Consider the following 24,229-nt stretch of genomic DNA (forward strand, 5'->3'; position numbering starts at 1 on the left):
GGCAGCTGGGGCGCCAAAATAATACCAGAAAATAACAGAAAATAACTTTCTCATAAAAATACGGTTATTTTCAGTAATGACAATACAGTTTGTTGCCCTAAATTTACATGGGATTTTGCCTTTTTCAAGTGCTTTTAAACATTAAATTAGGAACATTTTAATGTGATTAAACAATGAAATTACCTATAAACAAGGTCAATAAATGCAGCAATATGAATAATAATACTTAAATGTACAGAAATATACAGTTAACAGTTGGTTTAAATAATAATGGATTGCATTTATATAGCGCTTTTCGAGACCCTCAAAGCGCTGTACAATTCCACTATTCATTCACACACTGGTGGAGGCAAGCTACAGTTGCAGCCACAGCTGCCCTGGGACAGACTGACAGAAACAAGGCTGCCATATCGCACCATCGGCCCCTCTGGCCATCACCAGTAGGTGGTAGGTGAAGAGTCTTGCCCAAGGACACAACGACCGAGACTGTCCGAGCCGGGGCTCGAACTGGCAACCTTCTGATTACAAGACAAACTGCCCACTCTTGAGCCACAATCGCCCTAAACAACATTACTTGATGTAAAAAAAGTTTATAAGAATCATGTTATATATTTTTCCATAGCATTACATTTGAATTTAACAGTTCAATCTTTCAAATAATGGACAAATATTTGTGAAATTATGATACATTTGTGAATGTATTTTAACAATCTAAATATGCATATGTACAGACAGATATATTTAAAAAACAAGAAAATTATGTTTTATTACATTTACAGTGATTTTATGTTATTTTACATTTGAAATGTAAAATCACAGTCTATTTATGTAAATTTAATGATATTCTAGAAGAACAGTACAAAACTGTAAAATACACAGTAAATTACTTTTATGTTACAATTTTCTTTTACAGTGTAAACAAACGTTGGTGGAGCAGCTACAGAGTTTGTTGATCAGCTGCTATGTTGAAGGGTTCCTGCAGCTTTGTCCCAGTAAAGGTTTTAATGTGGTACAGGATCAGCTGCTGTTTTGGATGCTAGAAACATGTTTTTATAACCGTTTGATCCCTGTCTGAATGTTCCAAGTTTGCCCACTAACAAATTAATAAACAATAGATGTTGGAATGGATTTCTGAATCTTATTTGGTTTTCATATGTATCTATTTTCAGTGATATCAACTATAATAGCAGGAAATTACTTAGTCATATAATTATTTTCTTTCGCTTTTTTTGTCATATCTTTCAACTAACCTATGTTTGATAGCAGCATAGTATAACTGGAAATTCTGTTTTTGTCTGACACCCCAATATTTTTAGTGGCCCTGTATGGCCACCCATATGAACAGTTGAGCCATAGAGTTGCTCAAACACATCAGCAGATCCTTAATGAACATTTCACATCAGACTGAATGCCATTCGTGTTGATGGTTTGTTATCATGAACAGTCAGATGGTGGTCCTCTCATTTCTGGCCCATTATGCTGCTTTCATTGTTAAATTTAATGTGTGGTTTGTGTTTATAAATTGGCACATTGTCAGTCACCTATGACTTTTCTAACTTCATTAGCACATTTTTGCACCGGCAACCTTTTTCTAACTTGCTCCACTTTGTAAATTTGTTTCCAAATGAGGGAACATTTTGGAAGAATTGTGTTTGTGATGAAAATTTCTTTTATTTTATGTATTGGCCACATTTTTTTGTAACAGTGCTTTTGTGCCACTTGGGTGTATACATCTGTTTTACACTATATTGCACACGCAGTTAAATAGATTGTGGGGCTTGGTGATCTTATCTCAGGAAGTGGGAGAAGCAGGAAGCAATCTTTAGTTGACCCTGTAAGAGGAAATAAGGAGTTGTAAACTCTTTGCCTTGGAGGAGGTTAAGGGTGTGGACAACAGTTGTGGAATACTTTTGTTCTGTTTGACTGTATTTAAAGAGGACTGTCCTGTTCATCTTTAGAGACTGCGTACAAGCTGAAGGCCCTCTATCTCTCATGCATGGGAATAAAAGGTGTAGGCCATGGCTCATCATGTCGGCAGACTTTGCTAATAAGAACATGTTATTATAATAACATGTTCTTTCCTCCAGGAGAGAAAGAGAGAATCTATGAATCAATTGAAGCTGATCCTCAGTCGTGTGGAGGCCCAGCACATTACTGAGACATGTCATGTTGTTTTTTACTCTAATTTGTTATTTTGTGCTTTCTCTTTTTGAATGGCTTACATTAGCTGCCCAGGTTACAGTTTTTTTTCTGGTCCATGCAGGTAAACATGGACTCAGAGATATATTGAGAATATAATTTATTTGTGTTTTTGTTTGTGTGTCCTCAGTTTCCCAGCATGCCCTGGCTGTGGTGGTGGAGGTGTATGAAGGAGAGAGATCTGTCCTGCTGCCCTGTCAGTTCTCCAGTTTTATTCCTGAGGACCCCACAGTGATGTGGACTCGCTCTGATCTCCATCCCAAATCTGTGCACCTACAACGAGATGAAGATGATCTTAGAGGACAAAACCAGCGTTACAGCGGGCGCACATCAATGAATCCTGATGCTCTGAACTCTGGAAACTTCAGTCTCACTCTGAGAACACCAATAAAGACTGACAGCAGCAACTACACCTGCTCCATCAGTGATGGACGAGAAGAACTGAGACTCACAGATATACAGCTACAGGTCAAAGGTCAGCAATAAACCTCAACATCTGCTGTAGGCAGAGGTCAAACTGAGGAGAACGTTTCCTTAATTGTTGTAATTTACCTGAAGAAACAAGCAGCAACATGTAGCTCAGCACTAACCTCAGTGGAAACAGCAGAACAGAGATGTTTATGCTTATAACAGTACATTTCATGAACACTCTCCTTATACAACCTTACATCATTTGTGCTCACCTGCAAATACAGAAATACAAGCAATTTAGTTCAGCGTGGCTGCACCCTGCAAGCTGTCCGTGCACAAGTGACACAGGACTCTTGGCTGTAAATCGGGGTCTCACTCATGAGCTCTATCAGAGGATGACAACTGTTCTTGGCCTCTGTGCCTGGTCTCGTCTTCGCTTTGCTATATTTCTGGAGCCACTAGCTCAATATATAAGGCAAAACAGAAAAATCACAGGTATTACAATAAATTATGTGGAACACAAAATAGCATGCTATGGCGATGATGTACTTTTATACTTAAAAACATCTGAGGAGTTCCTGTCGGAGGTAATGAACTGTCTTAAAAACAATGGCCCAATGACACGATATAAACTGAATCTAAGTAAAACTGAAGTCCTTCCCAATAGTTATAGTTAGTTATATTGAAAAGCTCAAACAAGCACACCCATTGAAATGGAGCACAGATTCAATTAAATACCTGCAGGTAACACTTACTAAAGATACAAAAAGACTTTTTGACAAAATTACAACCATTTATATCAAAGAGTCAATGAGGACCTGACAAATTGGAATCATATCCCATGTCTGAGCAGAAGCACTGGAATAGAAACCATCAAAATGAATGTTTTACCAAGATTTTTATATTTGTTTCAGACCCTCCCACTCCAGATTAATCAAAAGAGTTTATTGATGGGATAAAACGAGGGGAACGACCCAGAATACGATACAAAACATTACAACTGCCTAAAGAGAATGGTGGCTGGGGTCTACCAAGTTTAAAAAAATATTATATTTCAGCAATGATTAGGGCAGTGCTGCACTGGTGTGATCCATCATATGTAACAGTGTGGAAGGTAATTGAATGCAAAACAATCACCATATGCATATACAGGCAGTCCTGGCAGATAAAAATCTTCAGGACTTCATTGTTAAAATAAAAAAATCCTTGGGCAAAAGCCACACTAGAGGTTTGGAAAAGGGTGATAAAAGAAAATAAGCTGGAGAAGGATATAAAAATATTGAAATGGTGTGCGTATGATTCGAAATATACTCCAAATCAAATAGAATCTGGTTTTAAAAACTAGATAGAAAAAGGAATCACATCAATATGTGGCATTACAAAGGAAGATTAAATTAGGAGTTTTTAAACTTTACAGCAAACATTTCATTTAAAAAATCAAGACCACTATAGATATCTTCAGTTAAGAAACTTTCACACTCAAAACATTAAAAACCAAGTAACCACTGCAACGAGGCCATTTATCCAAACTTTTTATAAATGCTTATAAGTCAGAAATTAAGAAAGGTGTAATCTCACAAATATACAAAAGTCTTCATGATCTCAGCAATCATTCAACAAAGTACATAAAAGAAAGACAGGTGAAAGAGGGGGGACTGGTGATTACAGAAGAAGAATGGCAAAACATTTGTTCTTTTCATTGGAAAAGCACTAAATCACATGTATGGAAGGAGTTCTGCTGGGAACGTTTTGACCGTTTTTTTTTTTTGGTTTTTTTTTTGTCACCCCAGCTCTAAAGGCGCATTATGATGATGGAGGCTCTGAATGTGGAGGAACTGTGGCTATGAAACAACACACCACTACCATACATTTTGGGATTGCAAGAATATTAAGAATTACTGGAGAGAAGTTCATAAAGTGATGCAAAGCACATTGACACATATTTACCCTTTGATTTCAAATCCATACTTTTAGGATACATACCCTCAGACATAAAGGGTATAGATAAATACTTGCTTGGTGTGCTGCTGGCTGCAAGTAAAAAGGCACTGAGCAAAAGATGGTTTACACAAGATCCCCCCAAATTACAGAGCTGGATTGCAACTTTAGAGATTTATAAAACGGAAAGGATTGATTTTTTAGTGAATTTAGAGTTTGAGAAATTTATAAATCAGGGGTGAAAATGTTTGGGGTTTTTTACTCTGTGAAGTAAAATGTACTAATGCTATTTATGTCACCATCTGCTACTGAATGTGTTGGTTTTCGATTGTCCTCTCTCTGGATGTATTTAGTTACAAACTACATCTATCTGTACACATGTTTTTGTTTTTCTTTCTCTCACACCTGCATGAAGGAAAAGTACCTGAAGTGATAGCAGACACCTATACCACTATGCTCCCCTGTACTGATATGAGTCTTAAAACTAATCTAGCCGTCAATGTACATTTTATTTTATGTGCAACTTCAATGAACTCTTAAATCAAAAAAAAAAAAAAAAATCAGGGTAGCACAGGAGTGGTGGACACGTCGGGTGATCTGTAAGCTGGAATAGCACTGCCTGGTGTTGATCTGTCCATGTAAAACCCCTCACTAAACACTTTATACACTTTTCTCAGACAGGCGTGAACATTTTCTCTCTTGTTTAAATACCCTTAAAGTTCAAACCTTCATAGAAAAATAAATCCAGCATTATAAAATGAAACCAAAGATCAAACCCTGTTTTCAGGTCCAGAACGTGGGAATGCAGCAGCTGCCAGAAAATTCAACATTAATGAATCAGTGGTACAGAAGTAGAGGAAGCAAGAAGAATGAGTTGAGTAAAGTTTGACTTATCTGACTGTTTTGTTTCGCTTAATGCGCCTTATGGTCCGAAAAATACGGTAACTTCTACCTTCCTTTAGAAGTCCAACTTTTTGTGCGATGGTTTCTTCCTCTGCCTTTTGGGTCCTACCGTAGGTGCCTTTGACGGTTCAGCGTGTCATGGACATACACAATGCGCTGTAAAAAAAAAAAAAGGAAGCATGCAAAACTGCACAAAAAATCTGCGAAACAACAAGGCCGTGAAAGGTGAACTATGTTATAGCAAGGGACCACTGTATAGGGCAGTAGTGTGACAGGAAACCCAGCATTTGCCTCAGGTCTCCCACCATCTCAGTTTTGCAAGTTTTTAGTGCTTGTCCTCAAACACCTCAGCTTCACACCATGTGATAGCAGCTCATGACCTCCCTCATATTAGATAGTCGTCAAATAATTAACTGTGGTCCAAATTGTCATCCAAATGTGGCTGAGATCTTTCATCTATCAAACCTGCAAGAAACTTGTGGTAGGGCGTGGCCGGTGGCGTCCTCTCCTGGGGGGAGTAGGTTTGGCTGGATGGCTCCCCGGCCTCAGTTGGGCGATGGGGGTATGTGGCAGGGCGTGGTCAGTGGTGCAGCTGCAGGGGAAGTGGACACACCTGAGCGGCATCAGCGATTACGCCGCACCTGCATTGATTGCCTGTACTGGGTCCTAACTGAGGGTGGTTGCTGTTGGTGTGTGTTCAACTGGCGGCTGAACAGCTGCAGCCGTGTGTAAGATACAGCAACCAGTAATAAAGTATGCGGTTGGGTCTGTTGTGCAACTTTTAAAGCACTCCTCCATACTTCACTGGAACTCTCCTGGACTACGCTTAATTCCAGTGCTGGCAAGGACAAGCTGAATCCTTACCCACTTATATAAGCCCCAAGTTGTAATAAAGGCTGTAAGTGATCTGCCACTCTCCTCCAGGAAGTCCTGATAATATGCCTTGCCCTGGTCCAACCCTGAGAACCATTTGCTCCTGCTCAGGCTGTTCCACATGTCTTGCACACGAGGGATGCGATGACAGTCATGAATATATATTTACAGTTGCTGACTGAAGTTTTACATCTGATATCCAAAAAAGTTCTGGGACAACTTCTCCTACTCCCAAGGTGCATGGAAAAGGACAAAGATCCGGTGATGTGAAGACTTCAGCGACACTTGAAGCACTAGGGAACAACTTTATTAGCTGACCAATGAGTTTTGACTTGTGGCCTTCATCAGGTTCATTACAAAACATCAAACAGTTGGTTTAAATAACAAAAAGTATACTACAGAAAGAAATTCAACTGAGCCAATCACACATTCACTCATAAGCAAGCTGACCAAGCTGATCAGCTTTTAAGGGGGTACTGGCTGACTGGTTTAACCAGAGCTCAAATAGGCTCTGGTTCAACAGCCAAACACGATAACACAAATAACACAAAAACACAAAAACAGGAAACTGCTAAAGTCTTTTTTTAACAGAAGTATGTCAGAATCATTGTTTTTATACTAACACTATATTTTAATGACTTGACTCCAAAAACATTAATTGTGATGTATCAGTATTTTTTACTTGTGGCAGCATCTCGTAAATTTCAGTTTAGATACTAAACTCAAAAGAAAAAGAGCCAGGCAACATTATTATCTATGGTTACTGTAACAGGACAGAGTCAGAGCTCAGGATTGTAGATACTCAGCTGTGCTTCAGTTACCATTAGTATTAGTATTACTGCTGCTTTTACAGTTGATATTGTGGGTTATTGTTCTCTCAGACCAACAGATGGAGGTGGAGGTGGAGAAAGGCTCAGAGTCTGTCATTCTGCCCTGCAAAACAAAACCTGACCTGCCTGAGGACACAACAGTGGAGTGGACTCACTCTGACCAAGAACTTGTGATGGTCCATGTGTTTTCAAACAGAAGTGACCATCTTAAGAACCAGGACAACCTTTACTGTGGTCGCACAAAGATGAACAAAGACCTGCTGAGAACTGGAGACCTCAGTCTGACCCTGAAATACCCCACAGAGAGAGACAGTGGAGAATACATCTGCACCATCTACAGGGACAAAGACATCCTGAGACAGAAAGTAGTGCTGCACCATGTCAGAAGTCAGTGCTGTAGATTTAGGTCAGAGTTCAGAGGCCATGCTGTTTTTTATTCTTTATACTTTTTACACTGTGTTTCTCCACAGAACGGTTTCCATCCTGGGCCACAGCACTCCTGTTTCTCCTGGTTCTTCTTGTGGTTTCTGGAGGTCTTTTATTTCATTTCCGGCACTATTTCATGTCAGGTGAGTGTCTCCTACTACACTACCCATAATGCCGATGGTTAGCAGGTGTCCTCTGGTGGCTCCTTGACTGTGGCTCACACAAACTTGTTCCAGAAGCTGAAAGAGTTGAGAGTTACAAACAGCTGATACAGAGAGCTGAAGAGAAACTTCCAGGTTTGTTCCTGTCAGTCAGAAAACCTCCTTCAGACTCAGTCATTGATCAGTGAAACAGCTCCACAACATGACTTTACTAAACCACCTGCTCGATAGGTAGCCGGGAGGGTTTAATGGTCACTAGAGCCGGTAAGAAAACCAGACTCCCGGCTTCATTGTTTTCAGACCCCCGCGGTCTTTTGCTACTCAGGTTAAACATGATATATATGTCACTCAGAAAACTTAAAAATGTTATTGTTTGGCTTTTTTTAGTGTTTTATTTGTTCCGGAGTAAATCGGTTTGGGTGAGATCAAAGTTATTAGGTTAGACTAGATTAGATTAGATAAAACTTCATTAATCCATCGGGTGGGTTCCTCCGGGGTTTTTACACAGCTGAATAAATGTCAAAAAGAAAACTGATTAAACCAAAGTGTGAGATGGTCGAGAATTTAAGGCAGTGTCCTGTTATATTTTAGATAGCAAGGAGCAGACGACTGAGTTTATTCAACTCCACCGAGACAGCGGTGACGCTAATCAGAAGGCTAGACCGTCCCATTTCACAGCTCGCACTTCCTGCATCTTTGAACGACCTGGCCCATGTAGACCACGAAGGTTGGGTCCTCCGAAGGATGTGGCCTAGGTTTTGTGACTCAGCTCCAATCTGACTGAGACTAGAAGACAAAGGAGGGGACAGGGAGGTCATGTGACCATCACAGCTGCTGCTGATGTCATCATGTTGTGTTTTGTTGTCCTCACAGTTTACCAGGTGGAGGTGGATTTATGTGCAGAGTCTGTCCAGCTGCCCTGCAAAACCATGCTTCATCTACCTAAAGATGCTAAAGTGGAGTGGAAGGACAAATATGACAGGAAGGTCCACGTATATCAGAACAGTTCGGACCATCCTGAAGAACAGGACGAGGTTTACAGAGACCGAACACAGATGAATACGCTGAAAATGGGAGACCTCAGCCTGACTCTGAAATACAGCAGAGACACAGACATCTACACCTGCACCGTCTACAGTAAGGATGGAATCATCCTCATGAGGAAACAAGTGCTGCTCAAAGTCAGAGGTCAGTGTTGTAAATATGGGTCAGGTTAATCCATTTATTTAATTTATTGATTCTACAGCAAATGGTTCTGGCTGTTATGGTTTTGTTGTTATTTTTTTCACCCAAATGTAAAAGCATATGCAGATGAACTGTAGAACCAAAGTTTTTGGGTGTGCTCCAACTACAAGGGGATCACACTCCTCTGACTCCTTAGGAAGGTCCTGGTTGTGGAACACTTGATCATCTCTTCATCCTCTCAAGGATACTTGAGGGTGCATCGGAGTTCGGCCAACCAGTTAACATGTGTTTTGTGGACTTGGAGAAGGCATCACATCCCTTGGAGTATTCTGTGGGAGGTGCTCTGGAAGGATGCGGCGTTTGGCCTGTTATTTCAGGCCATTCAATCTCTGTATATCTATTGCAGCAGTTTGGTGCACAAAGCCGACAAAAAGTCGGACACATTCACGGTGAAGGTTGCACTTTGTCAGCGATCCTGGTCATAATTTTTGTGGATAAATATTCTAGGCGTAGCTAAGTGGCGGAAGGTTTCAGTATCTTGTCTTTGCTTTTCACAGATGAAGTGAATCCATTGGCTTCATCAGGTGGCCTCCAGCTCACACTGGAGCTGTTTGCAGCTGAGTGTGAAGTGGTGGGAATGAGAATCAGCACCTCAAAAAGGCCATGGTCCTCAGCCAGAAAAGAGTGGAGAGCCCACTTTTGTCAGAGATCAGTTACTATCCCAAGTGGACGAGTATCTTGGGATCATTTTCCAAAGTGAGGGGAGAAGGGAGCGGGAAATTGACAGATGGATTGGTGCTGCAGTGATGCAGATGCTTTACTGGTCTGTTGTGGTGAAGAGACAGCTGAGCGTAAAAGCAAAGCTCTCGATTTACCGGTCAATCTATGTCCCTACTCTCACCTATGGTCACGAGCTGTGGGTAGTGACTGAAAGAACGAGATACAAGCGGCCTAAATGGGCTTCCTCCGAAAGGTGGCTGGCCTCTCCCTTAGAGATAGGGTGAGAAGTTGATCCATCCGGGAAGGGCTCCGAGTAGAGCCACTGCTCCTCCACATCGAAAGAAGCCAGTTGAGGTGGTTCGGACATATGTCATGGTGAAAAAAAAGCTGAGTATAAATGCAAAGCTATTGATTTACCGGTCAATCTATGTCCCTACCCTCACCTACGGTCACGAAAGAACAAGATCGTTGGAGGAAGTGGTTAGGTAAAGGGAGGTCTGGGCGGAAGAAAATGGATGGATGGATCTACTTTTTCAAATCCAGCTGTAGGCCTGTGTTTGTGAGCTCATTAACAGCTGTTTATTTAGAGATACGTGGTCCTCACAGGACAGCCACTACAAACATATGATTTTATAGAATATGATGCATTACTGCAGATTCAACACAATAGAAAGGATTTGAAATGAGCTCAGCCTTAAACATGTGCAGCAGTAATATTGATCCATAGACACTGATGGGAACATTTTTCTGCACAATAAGTACTTTGACTTTTCATACTTTATGTCCAATTTGCCAGTACTGCAGTTTTGTGTGTAGTGAGGTGTTTTCATGGTGTTTTATTGGTGCTTTTACTAAAGGAACGCTTCTATCAAATTCTTCCAAATGTTGTCAAACTGAGCTGTGTGATGAAGTGAGTGTGACAGAAACACTCAGACTGTGTTTCTCTGCTTCATCAAGTCAAATCTGGTCCTCAGAGACTGAATAAAGTCCTGTCCCACTAACAGCAGCTCCAACAGTCTGTTCACTGCTTTCTTCCTGTCAGTCTTCATCTTTCTGCTGCGTCTCCTCTTCACACTGACCACTTTCTATCTAACAGTGAGCTCCCAGTGAAGCAGCAGCATTCAGCCTGTTAGAGTCAACACAAATGTCTCCATCCAAGCTCATGTTGTGCTTTGTTGTCCTCTCAGTCCCCCAGGTGGAGGTGGATTCAGGGGTGGAGTCTGTCCAGCTGCCCTGTGAAACCACCCTTCACCTGCCTGAAGTGGCTAAGGTGGAGTGGATGGACACCATTGACAGGAAGGTCCACGTGTATGAGAACGGCTCTGACCAGCCTGAAGAACAGCACCAGGGTTACAGAGACCGAACGAAGATGAATGAAGACCTGCTGAAAACTGGAGACCTCAGTCTGACCCTGAAACACCCCACAGATGGCGACAACTCCACCTACACCTGCACCGTCTACAGCAGGGAGGGAAACATCCTGCTGAAGAAACAAGTGGAGCTGAAAGTCAGAGGTCAGTGCTGTAGATACAGGTCAAAGGTCATGGTCAGGAGTTTGTTCTCTAAAAGCTTTTAGTTTGGATTTATTTTCTGGTCCTTTAAATAATATAAATTGAACATGGATATCATTATTATTTTTATTATATTCTCCCAGATAGATCTCATGGACCAAAGGCTCTCTGTGTCATCTTGGCTCCAGCTGAACTAAACTGATAGTGAATTGGGCTTTTAGGGAGGGGTGAAAGCAGAGCGCTGTAAAGGAAAGGGCTGTGATTGGTTCAAACAGCCAGAAGATCAGAACATATGAAAAACTTAATGAGCCCAATGCTCTGACAGGTGATGCTAGGTTACTAACAGGTAGCAAAATTAGCAGTCTGAATGGTTAACCTAGGCTAACGAAAACCTTCATCTTGTATTAGCTAAGTCAAGTTTAAGACAACAGAGTTGTGTGTGGATTGTGTGTGGATTGTGAAAACTCAGAATTACACACATACTTTCTAATTTCTAACTCCATACCTCCATACCTGCACTAATTTCTCTCCATACCTTCTCCGAGCCAGTGGAGGTCCTCAGTGAGTTAGAAAGGTAGAGCTTATTAATCAGCAGCAGGTTGGAGGAGATAGATCAGCATAAAGCATGAGCATTTAGTAGATCACTTAGAGAACTTATTTTTATACTAGAAATGCAACAATTAGAAATAAGACTCTACAGCAAGTAAAAATAATCGGCCACTCACTGATGATCCTAAAAAATATCAAAGTACTGAGCTGATACTACAGTAATCGTTGTTCTTCCAAGTACTGCCATCTAACTCTGTCTCTTTGCTGTTACTCTGTACCCAATATGAATCAGTTCAATTAAGCGGATGTTGGTTATTGTACCAGGTCTGTTCTCTGAATTAACTGACTGAGGCTGTAAAGCAGCTAAACATGAATAAATTATCTGGAGCCAATGGCTTACTGCTCATTTTTATTAACATTTTGCACAGATCTAACAAGCTCTCTAAACAACACATCCAAAATTCAAACAATCTCAAGAAAGCATGCGTCTGTAATTTCATCTCTCATCACGTATTTTCTCACTCATTTGTCTAAAGTTCATTGTTCTTTGTATTTACAGGACTCTGACAGTTTCACTGAGATTTTCTAACTTTGATCAGCAGCTTCTCTTGATTTGGTTTCTGATTTCAAACCACATTTTATCTGCACAGAGATGTTATATTTACAAAGCCCAGTCTACACTTTCATTTACACACTGACACCAATAAGCCAGCCACACTTCGGAGAAAGCTCATTTCTACTGCTTGTATTCCTAACCTCGTTCTGTCTGTCACTACCCAGAGCTTGTGACCATAGATGAAGGTAGGGACGTAGATTGGCCAGTAAATCAACAACTTTGCTTTTGTGCTCAGCTCTCTTCATCACAACGGACCATCTGCATCACTGCAGATTTTGCCCTGATTTATCTGTCAAGTCCCTCACTGTCTTCTTCCCCTCACTCGTAAAACAAGACCCCAAAATACTTCAACTCTATACTCAGGGAAAGAACTCATCGCTGACTGGAGTGGGCACTCCACCCTTTTCCTACTTAGACCATGACCTCAGAGTTGGAGGTGCGAATTCTCATTCACGCTGCTTTACACTTCGCTGCGAACCGCTGCAGTGTGAGTTGGAGGCCATCAACTAAGCAAACAAGATCAAGCAGGGATGAGACCACTAAAGTAGAAGCTTTCCCACTCCTGGCTACCCCTATCCATGAACACTATGAACAGAACTGGTGACAAAGAGCAACCGTGGCAACATGCACCAGGAACAAGTCTAATTTATTGCCTTGCTTTGTTGTCCTCTCAGTCCCCCAGGTGGAGGTGGATTCAGGGGTGGGGTCTGTCCAGTTGCCCTGTGAAACCACCCTTCACCTGCCTGAAGACACTAAAGTGGAGTGGAAGGACAAACAACACAGGAAGGTCCACGTGTATGAGAAGGGCTCTGACCAGCCTGAAGAGCAAGATGAGTTTTACAGAGACCGAACGATGATGAATGAAGACCTGCTGAAAACTGGAGACCTCAGTCTGACCCTGAAATACCCCACAGATGGAGACACAGACACCTACATCTGCACCGTCTACAGCAGGGAGGGAAACATCCTGCTGAAGAAACAAGTGGGGCTGAAAGTCAGAGGTAAGAGCTGTAGATACAGGTCAAAGGTCATGTAGGAGTTTATTTTCTAAAAGCTTTTAGTTTGAATCTACTTTCAGTTCATTCACATAAAAACTGTATGTTTAAATGAACAGACTAAGAAGACGATTAAAAATGGTGTTGAAATGATCCTAACTTCAAAATAAAAGCCTCTGTCATGATTTGAATTTGGAAAAAATAATAGTTTTGTTAGTTTAGTCCAAATCCATGTAAATGTATAAATATTAATAGATAGGCTGCTGAGATCATTCAAACACTTTGATCCAGTCATTTGGATGTTGTCAAATGTCAGGGTGGAGCAGCCATAAAGATGAGGCTTTTATTATGAAGTGAAAATGATGTGTGATGATCCAGCGGAGCCCATGGGGTCTTTGTGGCTGGATGAAAAGGTTTGTAGCTATCTCTAAAATATGGATAAAAATAGCCACATTCAACCCGTAGGTCAACTACAAAACCTTCCATGTCAGGTGATCTAACTAATGGAAACTTATCAAAACATTAACTTTATAAAAATTTAAAAAAATAAAATCTTTATTTCACTTTAAAGTTAAAGAATTACGATTCAAATGGCTTTTCGTGCATCTAACATGTTTTGTTTAAAGTGAGAATGCTTTTCCTCAGGCTTCTAGCTTCATTAATTTCACTTTTTTCTAATCAAAAGTCATTGAGTGAAATGTCTTCTTTTCAATAATGGAACTTCCGGTACTTCACTGCTTTTGAACACATTTGATTAAGTTTTGCAGTAAAAGCTGCTGCATCCATGTGAGCTTTTTTCACTCAAACCTCTGAGTCTACTTCTGGAGAGGACACCGGATCAATATCACAGGAAGAGTTCAATATCACTAGAGATGAAAAATGATAACAGTAGTATTTAAAATTAAACCCTGAACAAAGTGATCAGCAATACGTCCACATCCAATCACAGCAACTAACAGAAGTACCTTTTCCTGCTGATCAGTAACAAAAGATGCCATAACTCCACCAAACACAGCTCACAATACATAAAGATCAATATTAAATTCATATCAAAACATATGATAAATCAATAAACACAAGATTTTACAGACTTTGAAACCATCATAGGATTCTAAGTTTAAACAGGATAAATGTGACAGTAAAAGTATACGGGCTTTATTTTACTGCCTAATGGCTTAAATGATTTTTTTCCCCTTAGCCCTAGCTGAGAAAACACAAAAACATCACACTAATATTTTCCCACTTTACAGACATGTAACAAATTGAACTGCAGAATGATATTTGTCTCAATAATTTGGGCCCTGGGTTCATCACAGACATCGCCTCTGTCAGTGCGCCCCAGGGTGGCTGTGGCTACAATGTAGCTTGCCATCGCCAGTGTGTGAATGTGTGTGTGAATGGGTGGATGACTGAATATGTAAAGCGCTTTGGGGTCCTTAGGGACTAGAAAGCGCTATATAAATACAGGCCATTTACCATTTACCATTTCTTAATCTGTCACTCACATGTCCCACAATGGAGATTTCAAGTTTAAGCACAAAATAGCACATAGGTGGTTTTTGAACCATACCTGTTGGAGCCCCATTTTCAACACTGTATTTCAGTGTTTGTAGCTTTAGATCAAATGGCTGTTGGTACCATCCCGTTTCAGGAAAAGCTTTGTGACTGGCAGACAGAAGCAGCCAATGAGAGCAGGCCAACATCAAGTCAGCATTTCATAGTGGTTCTGTAGTCTGACAGCAGAAACAAAAAGATAGCTCCATGACATGGTTTATTGTGAATTCAATCTTAAGTATTTAGAACAGCACAGTGTTATTTGAAGCTTACAATCCTCTGATTGTAAGATTGAGGGGGTAGGGACAAATAAGTAAATACTTCTGCCTACTCCTTTTCAAACAAATAATGGAATGATATTTTGTAATGATTGTGAAGGCACATGTTTGAAATAAAAATGAACTGAAGAAGGATTGAGCCCAGAGCTTCCTCTCCTTGGCCACCTCCTCTAGCTTATTCAGGGGAACACCGAAGCATTCTCAGGCCAGCCAAGAGACATAATCTTTCCAGTGCATCCTGGGTCTGGATCTTGGGCCTCCTTCTGGTGTGACATGGCCATAGGACCTCAACCAGGAGGCGATCAAGAGCCATATTTGCCCAAATGCCCAAACCATCTCAAACAGGCTCCTTTCGATGTAGAGTGGTAGCGTCTCTACTCTGAGCCCTTCTCTGCGAAAATGGCCAGGCACCCTTTAGAGAAAGCTCATTTCTGCCGCTTGTGTCAATGATCTTGTTCTTTCGGTCACTAACCAGAGCTCATGACCATAGGTGAAGGCGACGACATAGATCAATTGGTAAATTGAGAGCTTCACTTTTACGCTCAGGTACAGACCGGTACAATGTCCGCATTGCTGCAGCCACAGCCCCAATCTCTCTCTCAATCTCCCACTACCCTCTCTCCTCACTCGTGAACAAGATTCCAAGATACTTAAACTTCTCCACTTGGGGCAACAACGTGTCCCCTATCTGGAGTGAGCACTCTACCCTTTTCTAGCAGAGGATCATGGCCTTAGACTTGAAGGTGCTGATTCTCATTCCCTCCACTTCACACTCAGCTTTGAACTGCTTCAGTCCCTTCAGTGATGGAACCACCACCACCCCCGAGCCTTTAGGAGGCAAGTCACCCCCCTTGTTCTTAGACTCTGCTTCCTCTACAGAAGATGTGTCAGGAGGATTAAGGAGCTCCTCAAAGCAGTACTTCCACCACCCGACTATATCCTGAGTTGAAGTCAGCAGTACCCCATCCCCACTGTACACTGTGCACAGCCTTCGCCTCCTGAGTTGCCTGACAGTTTGCTGGAATTGCTTTAAGGCATTCCGAAAGTCTTGTTCCATGGCCTCGCTAAACTCCTCCCACACCTGAGTTTTTGCTTTGGCTATAGTCTGAAACATATTCTGGTGGCCTGCCGGTATTCATCAATTGTAGGAATAACTACTGTTTCCCGCAGCCTCTCACAGAGGGGAACAACCTGGATCAAATATCCAAAAGTTGATTCTGTTCATCTGGACGTAGCGTTTTCAATGGGAGAAACGCTTCATCACTCATCCAAGTGACTTCTTCAGTCTCAGCTAACTGCAGGTTTCCCCAATCTTATAAACAGTACATTTGCATAATGACTGAAACCAGCCCACTGAAGGATGTGTACATCCTCATCCTTGAAAGGCCTGTAGGTGTAAATAGACTGCAGAGTCCTGGCCTGACGAGGTAGCTCTTCTGTGTTGTGCCATCCGCTTCGCCAGAGGTTGTTTGGTTTCCCCGATGTATAAATCCTGGCAATCCTCCTGGCACTTAACAGCGTACACTATGTTACTCTGTTTGTGTCGGGGGACCCGATCCTTGGGGTGGACCAGTTTTTGGCGCAGCGTGTTTTGGGGTTTAAAAGCCACAGAGACCCGGTGTTTAGAAAAAAATGCATCTCAACTGTTCCGATACTCCTGACACATATGGGATCACTACAGCTTTTCGCTTGGGCAGCGGTTGTCCTTCTCTCCTGGATCAGCTGGAGCTTTCTTTAGGTGTCTTTCCAGCTTTGACAAAAGTCCAGCTGGGATAACCACATTTACTCAGGGCCTTCTTGATATGATGTTATTCTGCTTCCCTGGCCGCTGTGTCTGTGGGGATGGTGTTCACTCTGTATTGTAGCGTCCTGATGAAAAGTAATAAGACAAATTTAAAATCTTCCTCAGATCAGTTAAAGCCTCTTCCATTAGCCAGTAGGCCATAGTCTCATACTGTGGGTTGAGTATACATATAAAACTCACACTTCAACTGCAATCAGTCTCTCTCCATAAAGCCCTGTGGAATCCCACAACCCTAACCCAGAGTGGACACTGCACCCTTTTCCGGCGGTGGCCTCAGACTTGGAGGTTACAGAGGGTAAAGAGCTGGTCCAGTGTTCCGTGATCAGGACGAAAAGCGGACTCTCCTTTCCAGCACCCTGGAATAGACTTTCCTTGTGAAGCTGAGGATTGTGACCCCCTATAGTTTGAACACACCTTTCGGTTCCCCTTCACCCCAGTCTGCCAATCCAGAGGTACTGCTGGTGATCTCTATTGTCGAGGCGTGTCTAGCAAGACAGCCCATTAACATCCAGAGCCTTCAGAAACTCAGGGAGAACCTCATCCACCCTAGGGGCCCTGCCATCAAGGAGTTCTTTAAATGCCTCAGTGACCTCACCCCTGTTTTTTGTACGAGTCATCCCCCTTTTCCCCAGACACTGCTTCTGCTGTCTGTAGACATGTCCGTGGGATTAGGGATGTAGCTTTCCTTCCACTGCCCAACAATATCCTCATTCGAAGTCAGCAGCGCTCCACTCCCACCATACGCAGTGCAGGTAGAGAATGGCTTTCCTCTCCTTAGTCACATGATGGTTTACCAGTATCTCTTAGAAGCAGTCTGAAAGTCTGTTTCTATGGTCTCTCTGAACTCTCCCACATTTGAGTTTTTGCTTCAGCCAACGCCAGAGCCATGTTCTGTTTGGCCTGTTGGTACATCTCAGCTGCCTCTGATGTCCCACAGGCTAACCAAGCCCGATAGGACTACTTTTTCAGTGTCTAGAACATACGGCTGCCGATCTGATGATATATTTACAAAATTGATAATTGATCTATGACCTGCAGCACGTCCTGGTTCCACATGCACTTATTAACATCCTGATGTTGATATTTGTTATGGACAAACTGTGGTTTGCACAGAAGTCCAGTAACACAATACCACTTGGTTTTAGACCTGGCACGCCCCTCCAAGTTTCACTGTCATTGCTCGCATGAGCCTTGAATTCTCCCAGTAGGACGACAGAGTCCCCAGGTGGAGCACCCTCAAACACCCCACTCGGGACTCCAAGAAGACCGGGTTCTCTGAACTGTTGTTCAGTGCATAATTGCAGACGACAGTCAGGACCCATTCCCCGACCTGAAGGCACAGGGAACAAATCCTCTCGTCCACCAGGGAAAGCCCCAACTTACAGGCAGCAAGCTGAGGGGATCCTAGGATACCCACCCAGCCCACCACCTTTCACCAAGGGCAACTCCAGACTGAGACAGATTCTATCCCCTGGTATCCATGGGACACACAAGCCCCTCCACTATGATAAGTTAGCGATTAATGGAGAGGTTTTTACTTCTTTATCAGTTTCAGTATATTTTTTCAATTTATATTTATACAGCACTTTATATCTGCTGTGGCTGACAAAGTTTTAGTATTAGAATAGAATAGAATTCAACTTTATTGTCATTGCACATGTCACAGGTACAGGGCAACGAAATGCAGTTTGCATCCATCCAGAAGTGCTTTAGCCGTGATATAGATATATTACAATATATATTTTTGTAGTGCTTTATAAATAAAGTTAGTATGATATGGTAATATTTCTAAATAAAACACAGGGTTACAGAGATTATCTAAGTATATGAAAGCACATCTTAAGTAAATAATTTTTCCATTTTTGTTCAGCGCTCCAGCACACCTGGACAAAAGGGATTCTGTATATATACACTGACACTTTTTGGTGTTCTAATGACACACTTGCTTGATGGATGTTTAGACACATCTTCTCCTATCTAAATGAATGCTCTCAAGCTCAGCTTTGTGCTAATAGCCATGTTATTACACATCTGTATTTATGACAATGGATAACAAAGCTGTGAAAAGAAAGAAAACGCTTTTCGAAGAGACACCAAACTCTTTAATGATATAGTCGGACAATAAACAGGAAAGTCATGTTGAGTGAAATACTGTGTTGAACAGCTCAGGAAAGTTCTTGTTACATTACATATTAGAAACTGATCAGTCTATTGATCACACAATATTCCATCAATAGAATTGATTTGACTTTGATTTGTGTAACAAAGTGATTTCCACGTCTCCTTCATGATGTGACAGTGTCAGAGCTGAATGCACTTGTAGAGTATCATGTTTTTATGGCTCACATTTAAAGTGTTCCAGCTCTAATGTACAGCTGTCATATTAGAAATAGAAGCAGCTCTGATTTTAGTGCTCAAATAAATCTATGAAGTGATGAATTCACACATGAACAGTTTTCTGCAGCGTTCCTCTCGGCCTTATTTGCAGCTCCACTCTTGTTTTTGCTCTAATAATTATTTCTCTCCATGAGCTGTTTCTCTGCCTGAAGGAGGCGCCACTCCATCGCTTCATTTAGTGCAGAACAAGAGTCACATGATGCTGCTCTGTCAACACCAATCACACTTTGTACAGCTCATGTTGTGTTTGTTGTCCTCTCAGTCTGTCAGGTGGAGGTGGTGGAGGTGGAGGAGGGGGGGGAGTCTGTCCAGCTGCCCTTCAAAACCACACAAAACCTGCCTGAAGATACTAAAGTGGTTTGGTGGGACAATTCATATAGGACAGTCTACATTTATCAGAGGGGCACTGACTGGCCTGAAGAACAGGACCGGGTTTACAAAGACCGAATGACGATGAATGAAGACCTGCTGAAAACTGGAGACCTCAGTCTGACCCTGAAATACCCCACAGAGAGAGACAGTGGAGAATACAGATGTGGAGTCTGGAGTCATGGATACATCATCAGATATAAAACAGTTCTGCTCAAAGGTTTGTTGGTTTAATTGAGTGTGTGTGTGTGTGTGTGTGTGTGTGTGTGTGTCTGACTGTCTTGTGTCTCCTCTGCAGGGAGAGTTCAGGTCCAGGATCAAACAGGGGACATCAGGAACAGAAGCAGCTCCATTGATCCGACTCCTCTGATGGCTGATCAATCAGTTTGATCTGTGTGTTCTTTGATTATTGATCAGTGATGTCAGAGTGGAGTCAGTGTGATGTTGTTGTTGTGTGTTTGAGACTTTTAGTGTCCATGAAGGTCTCTGCTGCTTTATTCTGGGTATTATTTATTTTTATGGCTTTAAATGATTAATAAATGGTAATTTAGTCATGTATTTATTTATTATTCATGCAATATATTGTTTTCATGCAGCTTGTCTTTGCATTCATCGTCACTCTGATGATGAGAGAGAAGTTTGTTTTAAGTTTTAGGCAGTGATGTGTTGTCCTCAAAGTTCAGAATCAACCTTCAGTACTGTGAAAAAAACATGCTGCAATCTGCTCTACAAATATAAATCTATACATTTCTGATGAATAGATTCAATAAATATTTAAATAAATGTGTTTAAATGCAATTCTTGTCATTTGTTTATTGGGAAATTCTCCTTTGCTCCTTGGCTCCTTTTTTGAGAAAATTACCTATTTACATGACCAGTCAAAGGTTTGGACACACCTTCTCATCATCAATGGTTTTCTTTATTTTTACTACTTTCTACATTGTAGATACATACTGAAGACATCAGATATATGATGCCAGATATGTGGAACTTTGTTGCAAAGAAAAAATTTGCTAATTTGTTTCCTTGTGGTTGAGGGATTTGTATGATCCCAGAGGCTATATTGTCCAGGGCTTTTTGTCCCCTGGTAGGGTCTGCCATTGCAAATTGGTCCAAGGGTGGTAGGCCTACAGTAGGGTGGGTCCATGTCTCTTTTTCGAGCTGTGCCCGGCCGGGCCCTATAGCCACCAGATGCTTGCCCTCGGGCACCGTGCGCAGACCTGGCTCCAGGGTGGGACCCCAGTAACCCTATCCTAGTGAGGGTGGACTGTTCCCTGGATCTTGTCTCATAGGGGTTTTTTGAATCAGTCTTTGTCTGGTCCCTCACCCAGGACCAATTTGCCATGGAAGACCCTACCAGGGAGCAAGGGCTGGCTGACCATTAGATTTTCAGGACTTTCTTGATCTGTTTTCTGTAGAAACTGCCAACTTATGTCCATTCCTCCATTTATGAGTTTTGCCAAAGAGTAAATAAGTTAGGCTGATCCCTTATTCACAAGGAGTCACTATAGCAGGTAGCTAATACGATAGATGATGAATGAATAAATGGCCAAAGAATTAGAAGGGGCAACAACAACAACAAAAAAAAATCCTATGAATTATTGACCAAAATGGTGTAGCTTGAAGCTGTGCCGGGGCGTGGCCTGCGGTGCCGTGCAGGGAAGGCGGATGCACCTGCTTTGCATCCATAATCACGCCCCGCCGACTTAAATATTGTATTGGGTCCTGTGGTTGGTGTTGTGATGTGCACAGAACAATAAAAATGATCAAAATGCCACTGGGTCTGCCGTGGTCATTTACAGAAGCACCTACCATTCTTACATGCAGCATGTTCTAGATTTCACAAAACAAAAACAATTATTCAACAAGTACAGTAAGCCAAACTCAGTTTCATATTTGTTTTTAAAACGTTTTAAATGTACATAGTAAAACACACAGTTTTAATTCTTTGTGATTACACTCAGTACAGTCAATCATTATTTTGATGAGTCCTCCAACATCATTTCTGCACTTACACTCAAAATATCCAAATAAATAGTTTCATACATCTCTCCTATTTAAACATTATTCATCATAAACCTGATTTTTTTTTTAAAGTTTGTCTGTTACTAAAATGTGATTCACTTTTTTTTGCTTTTGACTGGTAAAAATGTATTCATGTCAAACCATTTCTATAAAACTTTCAGTTCCTTTTCCACTGCATTCAGAAGCTTTCCCAGACTTCAACATAGCATTTTAAAGCAGTGTCATCAGCCAATAAAGTGAATTTGAACCAGCGCCGCAGCCAAACATTTTATACACCCGGGGCTTAGCCCTAAAGGGGCTCTCCCTCTCTCCCCCTCTCTGTTTCCTCTCTCTCCCTCTCTCTCCCTCTCTGTTTCCTCTCTCTCCCTCTCTGTTTCCTCTCTCTCCCTCTCTGTTCCTCTCTCTCCCTCTCTCTCCCTCTCTGTTCCTCTCTCTCCCTCTCTGTTCCCTCTCTCTCCCTCTCTCTCCCTCTCTCTGTTCCTCTCTCTCCCTCTCTGTTCCTCTCTCTCCCTCTCTCTCCCTCTCTCTCCCTCTCTGTCCCCCTCTCTGTTCCTCTCTCCCTCTCTCTGTTCCTCTCTCTCCCTGTTCCTCTCTCTCCCTCTCTGTTCCTCTCTCTCCCTCTCTCTCCCTCTCTGTTTCCTCTCTCTCCCTCTCTCTTCCTCTCTGTTTCCTCTCTCTCCCTCTCTGTTTCCTCTCTCTCCCTCTCTGTTCCTCTCTCTCCCTCTCTCTCCCTCTCTGTTCCCTCTCTCTCCCTCTCTCTGTTCCTCTCTCTCCCTGTTCCCTCTCTCTCCCTCTCTCTGTTCCTCTCTCTCCCTCTCTCTGTTCCTCTCTCTCCCTGTTCCTCTCTCTCCCTCTCTCTGTTCCTCTCTCCCTCTCTCTGTTCTTCTCTCTCCCTGTTCCTCTCTCTCCCTCTCTCTGTTCCTCTCTCTCCCTCTCTCTCCCTCTCTGTTTCCTCTCTCTCCCTCTCTGTTTCCTCTCTCTCCCTCTCTGTTCCTCTCTCTCCCTCTCTGTTCCTCTCTGTTTCCTCTCTCTCCCTCTCTCTTCCTCTCTGTTTCCTCTCTCTCCCTCTCTGTTTCCTCTCTCTCCCTCTCTGTTCCTCTCTCTCCCTCTCTGTTCCCTCTCTCTCCCTCTCTCTGTTCCTCTCTCTCCCTGTTCCTCTCTCTCCCTCTCTGTTCCTCTCTCTCCCTCTCTCTCCCTCTCTGTTTCCTCTCTCTCCCTCTCTCTTCCTCTCTGTTTCCTCTCTCTCCCTCTCTGTTTCCTCTCTCTCCCTCTCTGTTCCTCTCTCTCCCTCTCTGTTCCCTCTCTCTCCCTCTCTCTGTTCCTCTCTCTCCCTCTCTCTGTTCCTCTCTCTCCCTCTCTGTTCCCTCTCTCTCCCTCTCTCTGTTCCTCTCTCTCCCTCTCTCTGTTCCTCTCTCTCCCTCTCTCTGTTCCTCTCTCTCCCTCTCTGTTCCCTCTCTCTCCCTCTCTCTGTTCCTCTCTCTCCCTCTCTCTGTTCCTCTCTCTCCCTGTTCCTCTCTCTCCCTCTCTGTTCCTCTCTCTCCCTCTCTCTCCCTCTCTGTTTCCTCTCTCTCCCTCTCTCTTCCTCTCTGTTTCCTCTCTCTCCCTCTCTGTTTCCTCTCTCTCCCTCTCTGTTCCTCTCTCTCCCTCTCTCTCCCTCTCTGTTCCCTCTCTCTCCCTCTCTCTGTTCCTCTCTCTCCCTGTTCCCTCTCTCTCCCTCTCTCTGTTCCTCTCTCTCCCTCTCTCTGTTCCTCTCTCTCCCTGTTCCTCTCTCTCCCTCTCTCTGTTCCTCTCTCCCTCTCTCTGTTCTTCTCTCTCCCTGTTCCTCTCTCTCCCTCTCTCTGTTCCTCTCTCTCCCTCTCTCTCCCTCTCTGTTTCCTCTCTCTCCCTCTCTGTTCCTCTCTCTCCCTCTGTTCCTCTCTCTCCCTCTCTCTCCCTCTCTGTTCCTCTCTCTCCCTCTCTGTTCCCTCTCTCTCCCTCTCTCTCCCTCTCTCTGTTCCTCTCTCTCCCTCTCTGTTCCTCTCTCTCCCTCTCTCTCCCTCTCTCTGTTCCTCTCTCTCCCTCTCTGTTCCTCTCTCTCCCTCTCTCTGTTCCTCTCTCTCCCTCTCTCTCCTCTCTCTCCCTCTCTCTCCCTCTCTCTGTTCCTCTCTGTTCCTCTCTCTCCCTCTCTCTCCTCCTCTCTCTCCCTCTCTCTCCCTCTCTCTGTTCCTCTCTGTTCCTCTCTCTCCCTCTCTCTCCCTCTCTCTGTTCCTCTCTCTCCCTCTCTCTGTTCCTCTCTGTTCCTCTCTCTCCCTCTATCTGTTCCTCTCTCTGTTCCTCTCTGTTCCTCTCTCTCCCTCTTTGCGCTGACAATCAAGCATCATCAATCACAAACATCATCAAATATACAGTTGAAACCAGATATTTACATACTCTTCAGATAAAAACACAGACACTTTTTTAAGTGTAAAACCTCAAATCAGACAATTTTTTTAGATTGATAAATATA

General features: G+C 42.7%; 1 protein-coding gene across 2 annotated transcripts in view; it reads left to right on the forward strand.

The window, feature by feature from the left end:
* The window catches only part of LOC102076415 (butyrophilin-like protein 2), a 55,565-nt gene that overhangs the window by 1,077 nt on the left and 30,259 nt on the right, over positions 1-24,229 (forward strand). Inside the window, exons 2-6 of one of the 2 annotated variants that reach the window (XM_025900455.1) lie at positions 2,330-2,674; positions 7,206-7,541; positions 7,625-7,723; positions 8,615-8,929; positions 10,834-12,096. In XM_025900455.1, the coding sequence (XP_025756240.1) occupies positions 2,330-2,674; positions 7,206-7,541; positions 7,625-7,723; positions 8,615-8,929; positions 10,834-11,222 (1,484 nt within the window). In that variant the 3' untranslated portion in view covers positions 11,223-12,096. Of the gene's footprint in view, positions 1-2,329; positions 2,675-7,205; positions 7,542-7,624; positions 7,724-8,614; positions 8,930-10,833; positions 12,097-24,229 lie in introns of those variants that run through there. The other variant, XM_025900451.1, reaches the window with a different exon arrangement.

The sequence above is a fragment of the Oreochromis niloticus genome, linkage group LG3 (genome assembly GCF_001858045.2).
Source record: "Oreochromis niloticus isolate F11D_XX linkage group LG3, O_niloticus_UMD_NMBU, whole genome shotgun sequence".
Lineage (NCBI taxonomy): Eukaryota > Metazoa > Chordata > Actinopteri > Cichliformes > Cichlidae > Oreochromis > Oreochromis niloticus.